The 18,898-nt window shown below is 43.0% G+C and overlaps 2 protein-coding genes across 8 annotated transcripts in view; one reads left to right on the top strand and one right to left on the bottom strand.

The window, feature by feature from the left end:
• Positions 1-4,547, top strand: part of LOC124034632 (dmX-like protein 1) — a 52,695-nt gene extending 48,148 nt beyond the window's left edge. For all 7 annotated transcript variants that reach the window (XM_046348062.1, XM_046348065.1, XM_046348064.1 and 4 more), the window contains 6 exons: positions 33-160; positions 443-520; positions 1,110-1,201; positions 1,370-1,422; positions 2,066-2,283; positions 2,589-4,547. In XM_046348062.1, coding sequence (XP_046204018.1) covers positions 33-160; positions 443-520; positions 1,110-1,201; positions 1,370-1,422; positions 2,066-2,283; positions 2,589-2,813 — 794 coding nt within the window. In that variant the 3' untranslated portion in view covers positions 2,814-4,547. The remainder of the gene's footprint in view (positions 1-32; positions 161-442; positions 521-1,109; positions 1,202-1,369; positions 1,423-2,065; positions 2,284-2,588) is intronic.
• hsd17b4 (hydroxysteroid (17-beta) dehydrogenase 4) lies at positions 4,321-17,936 on the bottom strand. Its single transcript, XM_046348068.1, has 24 exons — positions 17,750-17,936; positions 17,181-17,234; positions 16,951-17,058; positions 16,453-16,512; positions 14,943-14,964; positions 14,723-14,769; positions 14,230-14,314; positions 12,899-13,086; positions 11,667-11,758; positions 11,540-11,564; positions 11,334-11,462; positions 10,542-10,648; positions 10,022-10,258; positions 9,703-9,754; positions 9,536-9,607; positions 9,027-9,130; positions 8,831-8,896; positions 8,594-8,663; positions 8,280-8,386; positions 7,615-7,701; positions 7,384-7,470; positions 7,156-7,294; positions 6,797-6,924; positions 4,321-5,291 (listed from the first exon to the last, which is right to left on the bottom strand). The coding sequence occupies exons 1-24, from the start codon at positions 17,805-17,807 to the stop codon at positions 5,202-5,204; spliced, it is 2,214 nt and encodes a 737-aa protein (XP_046204024.1). The 5' UTR covers positions 17,808-17,936; the 3' UTR covers positions 4,321-5,201.
• Positions 17,937-18,898: the final 962 nt, after the last annotated feature.

Raw genomic sequence — 18,898 nt, 5'->3', positions numbered from 1 at the left:
GGTTTTGTTTACCAAGTCCCTTCCTCCCTCAGACTTAACAGGAGCGCAGGACGGAAGTGTCCGGATGTTTGAGTGGGGCCACTCTCAGCAGATTATCTGCTTCCGAAGTCCAGGCAATTCCAGAGTCACACGAATACGATTCAACCACCAAGGAAACAAGGTGACTACATTTTCTTTCCCCATTTGCACCCTATTCCCAATTTCCCTTTATAGTGCACTACTTTTGACCAGGGCTCATTAGAATCTGGTCAAAAGTACTGCGCTGGAACGCATATTTAGTTTACATTTAATTATTCACCAAGTAACGTTTTCCCCGCCCAACTCAGTCCCTCAACAACATGGCTACTGCTGAGGAATGATGTAGTTGCTGGACATAATATGACTTTTACTCCTTATTTGAATGATCTTCCTAATATGGTCATCTCTACGCTGTGTTGTCCAGTTTGGTATCGTTGACGCTGACGGAGCCCTACGTCTATGGCAGACCAATACGACTGGGAACACCCCTAAACCCTACCTGGTAGGAACAAAAAGCGCCTGTCTGTCTCTGTCTACATGTAACTGCCAAAATAAAGGTAACACTTGAGTAAATGAAGGATATAACATATATTGAAAGCAGGTGCTTCAACACAGTTGTGGTTCCTGAGTTAATTAAGCAATTAACATCCCATCATGCTTAGGGTCATGTATAAAAATGGTCAGAATGACAAATCCCCCATCCACACGGCAAGGGTGGTCACTGAATGGTTTGATGAGCATAAAAACGATGTAAACCATATGCCCTGGCCGTTTCAGTCACCAGATCTCAATCCAATTGAACTCTTATGGGAGACTCTGGAGCGGCGCCTGAGACAGCGTTTTCCAACAACGTCAACAAAACACCAAATGATGGAATTTGTTGTGGAAGAATGGCAGCTCATCCCTCAAATAGAGTTCCAGACACTTATAGAATCTATCCCAAGATGCATTGAAGCTGTTCTGGCGGCTAGTGGTGGCCCAATGCCCTATTAGTACGCTCTATGTTGATGTACACTTTATTTTGGCAGTTAGCTGTGCCTCCTACTGTATGGTAACGTTGTTGTTTATTGGTGATGTTCTTCCCTCCACAGACATTGCAGTGCCATAATAAGACGGCTCACGACTTTGTGTTCGTGGGCTCATCCTCCCTCATAGCCACAGCAGGGCTGTCAACAGACAACAGGTACACTGCGTAGCCCTGCTTCGTAGCCCTGCTTCGTAGCCCTGCTACAGAGCCATGTGATCAAACCTCTCAATCACTTCACTGGGGACCAAATGGGCTGATGTTATAGAGTGCCTGTTTCAGTTGGTCTAATGCGCTGTAAGTAAATGCTTTGTTTTGTCTCCATAGGAATGTGTGTCTTTGGGATACATTGGTGAATCCAATGAACAGTCTAGTGCACGGTGAGTCCTCCACAACACTATTAACAGTCTAGTGCACGGTGAGTCCTCCACAACACTATTAACAGTCTAGTACACGGTGAGTCCTCCACAACACTATTAACAGTCTAGTGCACGGTGAGTCCTCCACAACACTATTAACAGTCTAGTGCACAACACTATTAACAGTCTAGTGAGTCCTCCACAACACTATTAACAGTCTAGTGCACGGTGAGTCCTCCACAACACTATTAACAGTCTAGTACGGTGAGTCCTCCACAACACTATTAACAGTCTAGTGCACGGTGAGTCCTCCACAACACTATTAACAGTCTAGTGCACGGTGAGTCCTCCACAACACTATTAACAGTCTAGTGCACGGTGAGTCCTCCACAACACTATTAACAGTCTAGTGCACGGTGAGTCCTCCACAACACTATTAACAGTCTAGTGCCTCCACAACACTATGAGTCCTCCACAACACTATTAACAGTCTAGTGCACGGTGAGTCCTCCACAACACTATTAACAGTCTAGTGCCTCCACAGTGAGTCCTCCAACACTGGCTCTTTCTATTGAAGCCAGTACATCATCAACAATAATACAGAGAGTAGCCAAGTTAAATGTAGCTCAGTTGTTCCTATTTGGCCCCTCTCCTCTCTCTGCAGCCTTTAGTTGTCATGAGTCGGGGGCCACGGTGCTGTCGCTGGCCCCCAGGCAGCAGCTTCTGATCACAGGTGGCAGGAAGGGCTGGATCAGCGTGTTGGAGCTCCCCCACAGGCACCAGCGCCAGAGCTTCCAGGCCCACGACTCCCCTGTCAAGGCCCTGGCTGTGGACCCCACCGAGGGCAGCTTCATCAGCGGCTCTGCCGAGGGCAACATCAAGGTGCCCTCCCTCCCTCACTAGCCACATAGTCCCCCTCACTGCAGCTGTTGCGTGTTTATTCTTTCCAGGTGACTGGGTTAGGATGGGTCAAAAACAACGGTTGTGGATCGGTATAGGGTAGGTTTATGGGTGGATTTTGGGAGGTTCAAGGGGAGTAGGGTGGTGGGAGCAGCCTATTGCAAAATCAGGATTACAATAGATATTTGGTAAACCCCTGTATAGCATGTTAAAGACTTAAATTCATAAATCGTATGCAAAAATAACAAAAAGGTTGCTCCAACCCTGACTGTGGTGTGATGTTGCAGGTGTGGAGCCTGTCCATGCAGTGCTTACTGCATCAGTTCCCCAACGAGCACGCTCGCCAGTCCCTGTTCCGGAATCTGGGCACGGGCGTGATGCAGATCGAGGTGGGCCCGGCCAACCACATCTTTTCGTGTGGCGCCGACGGTACCATGAAGATGAGGATTCTCCCTGACCGCTTCAGCGTCAACAATGGCAACCTGAAGAACGACGTCAAGTTCATCATTTAGCTAACTAAGCACAGCCTCAGCTTTTGGTTTACGTGACCAAGACTGCCTTTGTTTGCACAAGTTACTGCAGGATGAGTGTGGAGGGACTGACTGTCTGTCTGCACAAGGAGAGGACACTCAAAAACGGACGCAAGCTTCCTCCTCTCACCAGTGATCACTTTTCTAAGGCAATCATCATATTGGAATCTTACATGTCAAGATGAGTCATGTAGAGATGAGATGATCTGTGCAGTGTATGATTTGGGATGTCAGGTGTTTCTACAGTGCTCTGCATCCATTTTAAGACTGTAAAATACTGACATCCCTGCTTGCTTGAGTTAAGGCCAGTTGATATAAAGCACATTATTGAATCATAAGGAATTCGCTTTGTTTGCTCATAAGGTAAAATGATATGCAGTGCATAGTTTAGATCCCAGAGAGCAAGCCAAGCCTTAAGTATAATATTCTGTTTAGTATTGTTGTGGTCTAGATTCAAACAGTGGTGATGTGTCCTTATAAATCTAACTCATACTGGTACTGCACCCATTTCCCCTAGGTATTGTTGAGTGGTATTTAGTTCTGGTTGAACCTTGTGTGCAATTGACCAATCAAGTGATCTTCATTTTGAGGTACACACATAGCTTTAAGGACCCACTTATCAGGGAAACCCAATATAATTGGTCTGTTCTTCCCCTTCATTATTTGCTGTAACTATCAAGTAGCTTATAGTAACACCATGTAAGCACCCTATTCTTTAGCCAATAAGAGAAAGAGCACTAATTTCAATGAGTGTCTTGGAATAAAACAGTTTCTTACTCAACATAGCACTCATCCCCAAATCAACCACAAATGCATAGATACGTCACTTAAATTGTGGATTTACCTTTGCTAACATGAAATTGACTTTACAAACTGGTTAACTAGCTTGTCAGTGAGGATGCATTTAGACAAGCAGCCCAATTATCTTATCCACTAATTGGTCTTTTGACCAATCACATCTGATAGGTAGAAAAGGAATGTGGGTACTTGTGTGGTTTGAACAATAGCTTTTTATTTTTACAAAATGCATTGCCTTCAGGAAATGACCTTGTAACTTAGATTGAATCTAGGCCCATGTATATTGTGATATCTATTATTCCCAATAACTTCATCCCCTTGGCATATTGTCACAGCTGCTGTAGACAAATCTATATTTGGGGTATAAGCTAGAGAAAAGGCTTTCTTAATAAAATAGTTATTGCATTCTGTAAATAGAACAAACTACACCTCACAACTTTACTGTGATGTTTTAGCAAGTCCTGCTTTATGAAGACAATTCTGTGAAATACCAGTAATATTTAAGGATTGTGTTTAAACAATAGTGCCTGATCATGATGCAGATATAATCAAAGTACATTGATTTATGGTTAGAGCATTGGGCCAGTAACCGAAAGGTCGCTGTGCTCTTGAGCAAGGCACTTAACCCTAATTTCCTCCCAGGGTGCAGTACAACTATGGCTGTCCCTGTAAAACACATTTCACTGCATAGTAATTGAATAAAATCTTTAATCAACAATGCGTAGGAAATGTTAAATTGCTTAGTGTAATATGCTATTGCAGACAAGGGATGAGTATTTAACTAGAACCATCATACAATAGGGGTTCCATGTTTTTCTTCCTTTACACTGTGAATATGCTCAGAAAGCTAATTTTATGAATATGTTGATTAAGTCAGATTTACAAGTGTAATATAATAAAGCAACTAATTGTAATGTACACTTGTCTGTTTGAAACCTTGATTAAAGGGTATTAAAGTTTATCCCCATCAGAAGCCACATGATGAAAGTGCGTAAGATTTATTAAACTAGTGTAGCATGTTACACCAAGCCAACACTTGTTAATGTGGGTTACATTGGATTTTAGGGAAGTCAGGACACTTAAACTATGCCTAATCTGGGAGCACAAATGCAATTTTAGTGAAAAGATGGATCACAGCAGACAGGTTCTGCTAGCCTTTTCATTGCCCTGGAATACAGCAAGCATCCCCAGTTGACACTATAGTATATTGTTCATGTACAGTTTGTCCCAGTAATTTATTGGCCCCATTCAGCACTATCTTAACCATCAAAGCTGTTTAATAAACGTCCCTATACATTTCATCAGCGTTAAAGTAAAAATCATGATCGCAGCCCGAGCTAACACTCAGTGTAATGTGGCTACTTGTTGAAATAGCATTTTAACTCTCATTTAGGTTATTTCACCAGATATGATGCATTGAAATCCAGGTCAAATTGCAATTTGAAAAAAAAGAAAATAACATTGTGCTGATTTATTGGCTCTCTGGATGGTGTTAAAACAATGATGTGGCTTCTGCTACCTCAGGTGAAACAAACATGTTAGATAACTGAGTGGTTCTCCTTTCGCTCAACCTCACAGTTTAGCATAGTCTTTAAGGATCACCTCCAGCTTCTGGCTCAGCATGATGTTCCCTCGCACTTTCAGCATGCCTGCAAAGAAGGCCTGGAAGAACAAGTACAAGTCACTGAGAAAAATATATGCTCTTACAACCCCATATTAAAACGGTCATAAGCTAAGGGCTTCCTGGAGGTACACTGAACAAAAATATCAAATGAAAAATATGAGTTACAGTTCATAAGGACATCAGTCAATTGATAAAATAAATTAGGGCCTAATCTATGGATTTCACATGACTGGGAACACATGAATAGGATGGTCAGATTTGTTTTGGTAGGGTCGGATCAGAAAACCAGTCAGTATCTGGTGATACCATCTCCTTCACATATTTGCTCAGGTTGTTGATTTGTGTGGCCTGAGGAATATTGTCTCCTTCATTGGCATGTGTGAAGTTGATAGCTTTTGGTGGGAACAGGAACACGCTGTCGTACACATCGATCCAGAGCATTCCAAATAGACTCAACGGTGACATGTCTAGGGAGTATGCAGGCCATGGAAGAACTGGGACATTTTCAGCTTCCAGGAATTGCAATGCTGAACTTCCCAGAGACGGTTTCTGACAGTTCGTGCAGTAATTCTTTGGTTGTGCAAACCCATATTTATCAGCTGTCCAGGTGGCACGTCTCAGAACAACCCGCAGGTGAAGAAGCCAGATGTGGAAGTCCTGGGTTGGCGTAGTTTACACGTGGTCTGCGGTTGTGACATACTGCCAAATTCTCTAAAAATTATATTAAGACGGCTTATGGTAGAGAAATTAGCAATTCTCTTGCAACAGCTCGGGTGGACTTTCCTGTAGTCAGCATGCTAACTACACACTCCCTCAAGACATCTGTGGCATTGTGTTGTGTGAAGAAAAAAAAAAGACTACATTTTAGAGTGGCCTTTTATTTTCATGCTGTTTCCTCAGCTACTTGATATGCCACACCTGTCAGGTGGATGGATTATCTTGGCAAAGGAGACATGCTCACTAACAGGGATGTCAACAAATTTGTTGAGAAAAGCTTTTTGCGCATATGAAAAATGTCTGGGATATTATTTCAGCACATGAAACCAACATTTTTGTTCTGTATAAAAATCAGGGAAGGGCAACTTTGGGGTGAGAGCCACAAAAAAAATCTTTACTCATGATGGGCTGCAGTGGCACACAGGCAGTTAAAGGCTATCCTAGCCTTTTGGGGGCCCTAAGTGAAATTGTTAATTTGTTGTGCATCAGCAGTTTCTCAAAACTGCAACTTGTGTATTCTACCTCAATTCTACCTCATTAAATTGTTCCCTCCACCCCTCATTTTATTTTACCGAAATTGATCCGCGGGCCTACAGAAAGGAGGGCCGCCAGTTATCTATCCCTGGTCTAAAGTCACAAAACAATGAAAGGTGAAATGTAGCTCATTCCTGCCAAGAAAACTCACTCTTACTAGGATGTACTTAGTTTTAAAAAGCTTTGAAGTGTGAATGTGCTACACATTGGCAGTTCTCTGCTGAGTCACCTTGCAGCTTTCTACAGTGTCTCAGATGTTGCCAGGCATGTAGGCTATGGGAGATGTCTGTACCTTCTGAGGGTTGAGTTTTCCCTGCACTACTTCCATGAAGTCATCATCAGATACAGTGATGGTCACATCGGTTTTGCCACTGTATGGGCCCTTGTGCAAGGCGCCAGCTCCAGTTTTCAAATCAATGGCTGGGGGAGAACATAATGAAATTATGGTTGAGGCATTAACACTATGGGCCAGTTTCCCAGATCCCGATTAAAGTTTAGTAGTAGACTAAAGTGCACAATGGTAATTCTCCATCGAGAATCATTTTTAGTCCAGGACTTGGCGTAATCAGGGCCCGGAAAGCAGGCCGCATAGGTTCAACATGACTGCATTGATTGACAGGAGGGCTTGGAAAGCAACAAGGGTTCACTTACTCCACTGGGCTGCAATGTTTCCCCCCTTGGTGATCTCCCAGCCAAACACTGCATTGACCTTCTTCACCATCTCAGCCCCTAGGTCCTTAATGCGACGGCCAATCTCAGCAAACACCAGCTCACTCTTGAGTCCCCCTGCCTAGAAGGGTTCAAAATAGGAGAAACTAGTCAGAGGTCATTTCCACCTTTGGGATTTTGCATCACACATGAATAGTCTGACTGATGTACCTCGGGAAGAATTTGTGGGGAGCCATCTGCAGCAGCATGCAAGTCCACATAGGCACCTGACAAAACCACAGCACCGCTCTCTTTGACCTGAGGAATAAGACATAACCCAATCAATTTTACATGGATATTCGGTATCATATGGAAAGAAGTTACTGGACTTAATTTGGGTACTTCTTTCAATCTTAATGGATCACTATTAACCTCTAGCACAACCATGATAAAACTGCTTACTTTGCACTGAATGTGAATTCGGTTTCCTTCTTTCCACATCTCAGTCTGTAGAGACTGGCCTGGTAGCACTGGCTTTACAAAGCGAACCTGAAGGATACAGTAGGAACCAGGAAAAAGTAGTTTAAAAACAGCTTATTACATTTTCAATTCTAGACATTCAGCAGACTCTTATCCAGAGTGACTTACAGTTAGAGCACCCATCTTAAAAAGGTAGCTAGGTGAGACAACCACATCTCACAGTCATAAGTCAAACCTTCCTCAAAGCAGCCATCAGCAAAGTCAGTGATAGTCAAGAGACAAGTGTAAGGAAAGGTAAGAGCAGCGGTAGGGTGTTCTTATTTTTCTTGATTAAGTGCCAAGCTCCAAAAAGATATAGGGAACTGTTAACAGGCTTGGAACCTCTAACCCCGGCAATTTTACCGGTAAACTCAAGGGTACACTCGCAATGGCTGCCTGGTTTCCATGGTAATGTAGAAAGTTAACTGATGTCGCTCATGCAATTTAATATATTTTTTGTAATGTCAGTTGCGCTGACTCAAAATCACAGCACAGATTGATGGGTACACTCGCAACGTCCGCCAGTTGCCCCATAATGCCATCATTGACTTGAATGGGAACGGCCGTTCTATTCAGTCTATGACGTTACTGCCAAGATCGTGCTTCACCTTGATGGACTTGAATCTGGAGGCATCGTTGTTGGCATACTGCTTCAGCACATGCCTAGCTGCAAACCCAAAGGAGCACAGGCCATGCAGAATAGGGGATTTGAATCCTGAACAATGGAGAGAAGAGTTCTTTATGATTCAACACAATATCCTGCATAACACCGTGCAGTGTTTTATTCATATAAAATAGTCAAAGCTTGGTGCCAGATCTGTTGGTGCAATCATGTCAACTCCTTGGCACTCTTTTTGTTTTGGCATGACAAGGAGTTGACACGATTGCCAAAACAGATCTGGTACCAGGTCAGAAGACTCACCTCCCATTGCTGCAAAGCTGGGGTCTATGTGGAGGGGGTTCCAGTCCCCACTCAGACGATACAAGGCAGCCTGAAAGCGTGGAATCAATGTCAAGTCACTCCTTTTAGAAATGCCCTGAGTCGGGCACCCGTTGAGCCATTATGGCTACTTATTTGATGCTTCAACCTTTGTAAAAATCCTAACAGTTTGGGCACTAGTAGTAAAAAGCAGTGTATACACTAGATGGCACAACAAACCTGGTCCCTTGTTGTGGTGTCAGTCATCACAGCATCAGGAGTTCTGTTTGGATGCGCTACTGTGCTCTGAAAGAGTGAGATTAAGGTACGTTGAATGAAAAATAGTAAGAGTAAACCATTTTGTTCTGGAAAAAAATAATGGTAGTACTTCTGAATAGTTTGAAAGCATTGGTGTTGTTAACAGACTCCTTGTTACCATTGCTTTATCAGATGTTCTCTTTCCTCCAAAGCCACCAGCCCCCACGATGAACAGAGAGTACTGGTTGTAACACAACAGCTCTTTACCACTGTACGTGTGGACTGTGGAGAAAGACAATGTTATCTTCCAAATGGTCCTCTGTAGCTCAGTTGGTACAGTGTGGTGCTTGCAATGCCAGGACAGTGGTCTTCAAATGTGTGCAGATGATGAAGTCGCTTTGCATAAAAGTGCCTGCTAAACGGCTTCTTTTTTTTTCACCAATAATGAAACTTTAAAAATTACATTCCACAGGAGAAAATAAAATATTCTTTCAAGTTTCTCTGAAAGAATCTTTAGACTGCATGTGTTCAATTTCCTTCCTTTAATATCAAGTCCATAACTAACTGTTAAAGTTCCTCTGCTATTTCTTTGCTCATCTCATGCAACTCTGTGGAACGTCACCTATAAACCCTTTACTCTACCACACTAATTCTCAGGGACAAGGAAGTAAGCTTAACAAAACTAACCATCCAGGAGAATGACTGCGCCAGATCCTTTGTCCAACACATCTGCGATTCTAGCCTGAGACGTCAGTGTTCCTGCAAATGCAGACAAATTATTTTCAATAGCAGGCTTTTGTAAGCAGAAAATGTTGTTCTCAGAGATACTTAGGGTCTGTAATGGGCACACATACCTGAGGTGGGTAATGGTTTGAAAAGCTCCAGATACTGCTCTCCATGCAACAACTGAGTGACAATATCAGAATGAACAAAGGTGAGGAAATTGGTTATGGTTACAATAGCGGTTTCAGTTAGTCTTTGCTCCAAGCAAAATAAAATGTATTATTTACCCACTAAATGACATGTGTGAGAACAGCAACAGTTGCTTGCCACTTCTGTATGGGATGAGTTCTGAGTTTACTGCATCTATTTTCTATATAATGTATATAAACTGTAAATTCTACTGTACTTGGGGAAATAAAGATGATTGGGATTGTTTCCTGGAGCTTTTACCCTGGTGAAGTCAAAGTTGAGTCCAGGCACAGAACCTAGCCCTCCGTCCATCATGGCTGCCTGGGAGGGGATGACCCCGAAGGTGGGCAGACAGCTAAAGTCCTCATGGCCCTCGTACAGGAACTTGAGGTGGTCATCATCCTTGGTGGACATGCCCACTCCTAGGGCGTACAGGATGCACTGAGTTTGGGAGTAGCTGAAGGTCGACTCCGGAAGCTTCTGTCCCACCGCCTCCAGCTGAAGGGGAAGCACAGCGACAAATCAGCACAGAACGAAGTGGACACAAGCCACGTCGTTACTAAGCATGCCTTTAGGTAGAACCAGGCCCCGTAGGTCAGCTAGGATACATTGACATCAGCCTGCCAGGGACTGTTTGATTTGGAGCCATGGCCACTTGGTGTCAAAGACACTCCAAACAGACATCTTTGAAGACATGGCCCACGGAGCATCATTATGAGACCATCTGTCACCAACATGCATGACTTCATTCCAGCCTAGTACTGTTGACCTCTCCACTCACAGGACTGATCCCAGATGCAGCAGTGGCCATAGCGCTGGTGGGGTTGGGGGCAATACCCTCATCAGTCTCCACTCTTGACAGCACCTCCACCAATGTGGCCACGGACTCTAAAAAAATTAAAATGGGATAAGAGGAGATTCATTATCTTCACTCAATAAGGGTGTTGTGGAACAAAGACGGCCAAAAGTCCTCTAATAGGGTACAAATGAGGAGCACTACAAAGTCATGGTAATGAGGCACTCCTCTGGAGGCTGCCACCCCCATGCTGCTGCTGCTGCTGCACATCCAAGGGCAAGCCGAGGGAGAGAATAATGAACCCTTGTCATGTTCTCTTCTGTGTCTGACCCAAAGGCGCTCCGCTCGATACTGTACTGTGCTCGTCATTCAAAGACGAGGGGGAAATACCAGTGGTGGAATTGACATTGTGTCATAACAGCACAAGCAAATGAGTTTGTTCACTCCTCTTAGAGGTTTGATCCCTGGTCAGCCACTCGGTTTACACTGCAGACCTTGTCCCATGAAATTGGTTGTTATTACAACACCAAAATAGTTCCAGCATTTACTGCAGGTGGACTAATGAATGTGTCAATGACACCTACCTAGTCAGTCATTTTCTGCATTTTATACTATTGTCAAAAAAAAGTTTAAATTCAACACACACACACATACATATATATACACATACATACACACACATACATATAAGTCAATGACTAATATCTGTAATGTATCTGACAGAGGCAAAATATGCCAGCATAGGTGTTCAGTCTAAGGGCTCCTTGACTTGGTTACCATTGATGTTGGCAGGTTTGGTGGCATTGGTGAAGTCACAGATGTTGTCCCACTGGTCTCGTACAGTCTCAGGAAACATGCCCTGGTTCTTCTTCCTCACAATGCGGCCCTGGGAACGCTCCCAGCGCACTACACAAAACACATTGATGGAAAATATTGTAGAACGGTGAAAATACTCCCAAATGAGAATAATAAATTCAACTCACATTTTCCAATCCAGCCAGCACCAACCTTAAAAGGGAGACAACATGAACAGAATAATCAGGAAGGATTGAGAGTAAGGCGACACAGTTTAAGGCATAAGTGAACATTTCATACAGTTCTCAAACAAACCTCGAACAGGCCTCCATTTTCCTGACACTGGTCATGAGACAGCCACAGAACTAGGGGCGCCACGTATTCTGCTTTCAAGGACTCACACAGAACTACGACAAAAAAAAGCTGCATGTTAAGTTGCTAATAACATGAAAAGGTATGCACATTGTGGGGTTATGCTGGTATATCCATATATTTTTTTAAAAATCTTCATAAACCATAGGACAGGGGTGTCGAACTCATTCCACAGAGGGCCTGTCCGCAGATCTGTTTTTTCCTCTCAATGAAGACCTAAACAACCAGGTGAGGGGAGTTCCTTACTAATTAGTGACCTTCATTCAGCAATCAAGTACAAGGGAGGAGTGAAAACGTGAGACACTCGGCCCTCCGTGGAATGAGTTTGACACCCATATCCTACAGTTTAAGATACTTTTTTTTAATACCAGCAGAGGGGATGGTATCACACGACAGGACATCGTGGCAGACACCAGAGAAGAAAATCACAGATGTCAGCCAAGCCCACCAAAGCAATCTACGACACCTCATTAAATGCCCAACCCATAAATAAACATTGTTTGTCAGATGGCATGATTAATCTCAGTGTTTACTCAGTTTGTGAGTGCACTAGTTTGACAAACTTTAGTAACACATTTACATGTCAATATTACATGATGCAAGTGCTCGACATAGGCAGATCATTAGAGCAGAGTACCGGCACCTCAAATGTTTTCTCCTGCTTGAGTTCCTGTATTAAACTGGGTGGTTTGAGCCCTGAATGCTGATTGACTGAAAGCCATGGTATTTCAGGCCGTATACCACAGGTATGCCAAAAATATTTATTTTTACTGCTCTAATTACGTTGGTACCCAGTTTGTAATAGCAATAAGGCACCTCTGGGATTTGTGGTATATTGCCAATATACCATGGCTCTGGGCTGTATCCAGGCACACCATGTTCAGTCGCACATAAGAACAGCTCTTAGCGTGGTATAGGGCCGATATACCACAACCCCTCAGGCCTCATTGCTTCAATAGAATATTAGCTCAAAAGTATGTAGAGCTCCTGCATCTAAATGAAAACAATACCGGCACCCACAATGAGTACAGGCACCCATCAGTACATGCCAAGCACTGGTAACTCGTCGCAATATTACACAACAGATCAACTGAAATCATTGAGTCTTAATAAGATGACCCAGTAATGTGTGCTGCTCAGCCTGTTCAGAGCAGTTCCTCAGCGGCTCCTCTGACCTGGGGGCATAACAGTCTCTGTGAGTCGCGAGCCTGCGGTCGGGGCGATGGTGTTGCAGTGGATGTTGTACTTTTGGCCCTCGATGGCTAGGGTGTTGGCCAATCCCAGCAGACCCAGCTTCGCCGCGCTATAGTTCGCCTGCCCAAAATTGCCATAGATGCCAGCAGCCGATGAAGTCATGATGATCCTGGGAACAGACAGGGCACCGTGGCACGTTGATTCAACACTGTGCACTGAATTAGACTGAAGCGCCAAGGCCATTTCAGGCACGTGGCAATAACAATAGTTAAGAAACCCATCCGCTTCACTGCCTGTCAAAAGCTAACAACCTAAAAACTATTCTAGAACATTTGAAGACCGTTTTCTCACGTATTCTTGGTGCCGATGCTGCAAATCAAGGGGTATCATAAGGATGATTTCTCAACATTAATTTAAGACAGGGTCCACCTGTGCGCAAACCTGAAACAGCTCTGTACTCCGCACCGGCCATTACCTAACTGAAACAGCTCTGTACTCCGCACCGGCCATTACCTAACTGTTTGGAGTGTGTTCAGTATGAGAGCTGGATTGATTGGATGTACAAAAGGAATTCTGAATCCCTAGGCACTGCTTATGAGCTGAAATTATTGAGTGGGTCAAGGGGTTCTCAAACTTTTTGGGCCCTTGGACCGAGTCATCAGGGAACCCCCTCATAATCAGAACAACTTGAGTGAAAAAAAAAAAAAAATAGCATGCAGGGAGTTTTACTAGGACTTTGGCAGTACATGTCCGGACAAACCAAGTCCAGAGCAGGAACATTTTAAAGGCCCATCTCTTGGCATGGGTTGCAAATTGCCATTTTCAAGCAAATTTCCTGCAATTCTGCACAATTTTTTTGTCATTGTGAATGTTGTTGTATGGAGTTGGAGGGAAAAAAATAAAAAGTACAATTTGTGGAGTACTCTGGACACCAATATCCCTGTGAGCCAACCAGGCCCATGTAGGCCAGAGTTGAGAACAGAAATTGCAGATTAGATCAAATGTATATATATATATATATATTTTTTTTTTTTTTTATAATAATAAGTGTGTGTGGGGGGGGGGGTCTAGCCGCAACCCCCTGAAGTACCTCCACGGACCCCACTTTAAGAACCCCTGGAAAAGATGACAGCAAAGCGGTGGTGAGAATTCCATCCAGGCTATCAGAAGGCAATTACCATGTTGCTTTTTCCTATCCAATCTACAGGACTGCAGAGCCTGCTCTAGGGTACGATTTGGGATTCAGCAGAACAGTCAGCACTACTTCCTTATACATAGGCAACATGGTGCTGGGTCTGACCCTTGACATCACCTCCCAAACTTCTGCTTCTTCATGTGGTTCCAGGCAGCTCTAGTGACCATGAAGGACCCTCTCAGGTGGACTCTATGGATGAGGTCTGAAATACAAGCAAATGTATTTATTTATAAAGGCCTTTTTACATCAGCCGTTGTCACAAAGTGCCGTACAGAAACCCAGCCTAAAAACACAAAACAAACAATGCAAATGTAGAAGCACGGTGGCAAGGAAAAACTCCCTAGAAAAGACCAGAACCAGGAAGAAACCTAGAAAGGAACCAGGCTCAAATGATGCATTACAATAACTATGTAGAGGTTATCCTGTTCTTGCAAATTACTACTCAGACTGTATTTGTCATTCATTTCTCTACGCTGAAGTCGTTGGAATTAAAGCTCTCCTCCAGCCTGATAGACATTTACTATTCATTCCATAGGACTGTTTAATATGCAATATTCTCCTTCCGTGATGATTGACAGAATGAATGTGTACTCAGAAATAAACTCCTTACCCCAATCCAAATCACTCGTTCTGCCAAAGGAACGATCCCGAAGTATCCTTGAAATCAATAAAACAGGTTGTTGTTCACTTTGGCCTCTATTCTATTATATACATTGAGTAAAATGGAATAGTTTTCCATGTCGCATATCCATCTGAAACACTACAGTTTATTTTGTAAAGAAGTGGTCATCAAATCTGATTGAAAGGATTTAGATAAATCACATTCTTACCCAGCATTATTAACAACAATATCTGGAAAAGATAAGCAACAGGTCTGTTTAAAATCAAAATTCTTATCACCAAATCATGTACTGTAAGATGCCAAAACAAACCATTTGCACAATCAAGCCTGAACATACAATGCAGTCGGAAAGTATTCAGACCCCTTGACTTTTGTTACAGCCTTATTCAGACCCCCCCCCCCAAATGACAAAGCGAAAACAGGTTAAAATGTTTGCAAATTTATATAACATAACTGAAATACCTTATTTACATAAGTATTCAGACCCTTTGCTATGAGGCTTGAAATTGAGCTCAGGTGCATCCTGTTACCAGTCATCATCCTTGATGTTTCTACAACTTGATTGGAGTCCACCTGTGGTAAATTAAATTGATTGGACATGATTTGATAAGGCACACATCACTCTAGATATAAAGGTCACACAGTTGACAGTGCATGTCAGAGCAAAAACAAAGCAATGAGGTCGAAGAATTGTCTGTAGAGCTCAGAGACAGGATTGTGTGGAGGCACAGATCTGAGGAAGGGTACCAAAAAAATGTCTGCAGCATTGAAGGTCCCCAAGAAATCAGTTCTCCAGCCATCTTAAATGGAAAAAGTTTGGAACCACCAAGACTCTTCCTAGAGCTAGCAGCCTGGCCAGACTGAGCAATCAGAGAAGAGCCTTGGTCACCTCCCTGACGAAGAACCCAATGGTCACTGACAGAGCTCGAGTTTCTCTGTGCAGATGGTTGTCCATCTGGAAGGTTCTCCCATCACTGCAGCACTCCACCAATCAGGCCCCTTGACGTTAGCCACAAGTCACCCAAAAGACACTCAGAAAATGAGAAACAAGATTCGCTGGGCTAATAACCAAAATGTAACTCTTTGGCCTGAATGCCAAAAATCACATCTGGAGGAGACTTGGCACCATTCCTAGGGTGAAGCACAGTGGTGGCAGCATCATGCTATGGGGATGTTTTTCCAGTGGCAGGGACTGGGAGACTGGTCAGGCTCGAGGGAAAGATGAACAGAGAAAAGTACAGAGATCCTTGATGAACATCTGCCTCAGAGTGCTCAGAACCTCAGGCTGGGGCGAAGGTTCACCTTCCAAAAGGACAAACCTAAGGACACAGTCAAGACAACACAGGAGTGGCTTCTGGACAAGTCTCTGAATGTCCTTGAGTGGCCCAGCCAAAGCCCGGTCTTGAACATCTCTGGAGAGATCTGAAAAAAGCTGTGCAGCGACGCTCCACATCCAACCTGACAGAACTTGAGGGGATCTGCAAAGAACATCACACCTGCATTTGGAGAGTTTTTCACCAAACTTGTAGCATCATACCCATGAAGACAAAGCTGTAACATAAAAAAATGTTTTAATAAGGTCCAAGAGTCTGAATATTTTCCAAATGCACTGTATAATCATGCTTGACTTAACATCAGCCATGCTATATTTAAAATGGTTCAAATGTGCATTGTGTTATTGGTTTTAAAACAAGGAAAACAGTTGTCTATATACGCACCTATTCGCCCAAAAGCATCCAGGGCAGTCTGGATCAATTTCTCACCATCTTCTACAGAATCTGTAGGGCATACATGACAGTAATAAAATTAAATAAATGCCTAACCAAGGTGTGAGGGTGGCAAAGAAACTCTGGGAATAAAGAAACAAGTCTATGCTCTTCTGGTTGGCCAGGTAAAAAAGGGAAACGTCAAACAGTAGACAAATGTGCATGGCTTCTTTTCACAGCTGATTATAATGCTCCTAAACAGTTCTGGATGTCTACAGTCGTAGTTTAATTGAGGGCTCAAAAAAAACATAAGGAAGTAAAATTGGGCAATGGAAGGATGGAATTTGAGACAATCAATGCTGTGATTTTGCCCTATAACCTGCCCACATAGGTTCAAGGCTAACTTCAGATTACAGGGCTCTAGACAGGATTTGGAAGGTTGGCCACACAAGACTCTTGAACCATGTGCAAAAGTTCAAATGAGTTAGATAACTTGGTCCATCTACCCACCATAGTTAGCCACTGCTTTGCCTCCCTTGGCTTTTATCTCTTCCACAACTTTATCAGCAGCATTGGAGCTCTTCCCTCCCCCTTTAATATCTCCTCCGAGGTCATTAACTGTGTGCAGAGAAAAGATAAACAATTAAACCAATAACTAAGCATTGAACAGCATATTTCCTGTATAGTTGCCAGCGTATTTAAAAATGTACATCTTAAAAATATACATTCACAATACTTACCAACTACTGAGGCACCCCTCACACCAAAAGCCAATGCATATTCTCTCCCAAGTCCTATGGAAATAAGTTTAAGTTAATACTTGGTCAAATGAAAAAGTAAAATGAGACTTACGGTTGCAGCAAAGTGTCCAACACAGTACATGTTGTATTCAAGCGTGGATGGGATGGGCTACTGGGCATTTTGTCGCAAGAATGCCCTCACATAAGGTATCTGGAATTAGCTAAATGTACTTTGTCCTGTGTGGCCGAGCGATATCAGATTCAAGTATAAAGTGTTGCAACAATGACAGCAGTGGGTAACTTGCTCCAGTAATTTAGCAAGCTGGCTACATTCTGACATACCGCATAGCCACCAAGCACTACTCCTGGTTAGGATAGCTAGTTAGTTAGCCACGGTTGCTACCAGACACATAAGAATACCCCTGGCCATAATCCTTACAATGGATTCACAACCATGTCAACCACCACTAAAACACAACACCACCTTGCACAACGAAACGTTAGCAATTAACAAGATGAGCATATCCCAATGAAGCTAGCTATGTTAGCAAAATATAGCAGTCATTTACCTCCACCGGCCCCAGTGACAATAACAACTTTCCCGTCGAAAACCAAAGGCACAGACATGATGAAGTAGTTCTGGATTTTAACTTTGTGTCCAGATTCAAAACTGTGCTAGTTGTATGTGAAGACAACAGGGTAACGACTAGAGTGTTAACAGCTATCAGGGTGAACTTTGCCTTACTTCCGCAAGAGGGGCGCTGGGTAATCAAAGGTAACAACAACCAATCACAGAGATCCAAGTACAAACCATTATAAATCCAAGATAATTTAACCTGTTAATTACTTAAATGCCCTCTGCTGAAAAGTGCTTAGGTCTTGAGCTGAACCTTTTGCTATAATGATCCAGTGCTTATTTGATGCACAAATGAATTCAAATTAAAGGCATCGGATGCACAACAACAACACGAAGAAGCTGGTCAAACAAATGTCACAACTCTCCAAACTATTGTGGATGGCACGGCATTGTCATAGAGTTCTCCAAGCAAATAAAATATATCTTAAGAAGGTTGTAGCCTAATTTAATACTAGGCTCAACATAAGTGATGATGACCCTGCTCTGACTCTGGCCAATAAGACATACAGGTGAGTTAATAGGCTATAGTCTAGGCTATAGTTCGAAAATTATATTGAGGAGCACTTTTTAAAGGGCTCCTCAATCATGAGATCTTAGATAAATTCTTGACATACAACCAAGGCTGCAGCACTACAAGAGTGAGGAAGAATTATGACAATTTAGTGGGCGTTTGACTGACTCAACTTGGACTGATACATACTTGCAATTGTATGCCTTCAGCATTTTGCATTATTATGAGAAAATCAATGAAAAGCAGTGGGAGCATTTAAATGTCCTTTCATTTTTTTTCTCAAATTAAAAACCACAGCTTCACAAAGCCAATATCTCTAGTCTGTTCACATAGCCTACCGTATCATAGGGCCTATATGAAGTTATTCAAATGAAATCATTGATCACACCTGACTCTGATCATATATGGCAAAAATAGCCTATAGGGTCAAGGTTTGAGGATACAGACCAAACCAGAAGCACCCTTATTCCAAAATTGAACTAGATGTCCAAGTGGGGCCTAAGTATTATAAATGACTGCTTACCCTGGGCAAGCCATCCATGCCTTGTGTTGTGTGCAAGACACACACAG

The sequence above is a fragment of the Oncorhynchus gorbuscha genome, linkage group LG04 (assembly GCF_021184085.1).
Source record: "Oncorhynchus gorbuscha isolate QuinsamMale2020 ecotype Even-year linkage group LG04, OgorEven_v1.0, whole genome shotgun sequence".
In the NCBI taxonomy this organism is placed as follows: Eukaryota; Metazoa; Chordata; class Actinopteri; order Salmoniformes; family Salmonidae; genus Oncorhynchus; species Oncorhynchus gorbuscha.
Note: the sequence above shows the minus strand (reverse complement) of the source record. Positions and strands in the feature narration are given on the sequence as shown.

Coding starts and splice junctions, on each gene's coding strand:
- hsd17b4 (XM_046348068.1), bottom strand. CDS start 17,807: ATGTCTGTGCCTTTGGTTTTCGACGGGAAAGTTGTTATTGTCACTGGG. Junction 13,087..14,229: donor AAGAAGCAGAAGTTTGGGAG/GTGATGTCAAGG, acceptor GTCTGTTCCCAG/GATCATCATGACTTCATCGG. Junction 8,387..8,593: donor CAGCTTTGCAGCAATGGGAG/GTGAGTCTTCTG, acceptor TCCATTGTTCAG/GATTCAAATCCCCTATTCTG.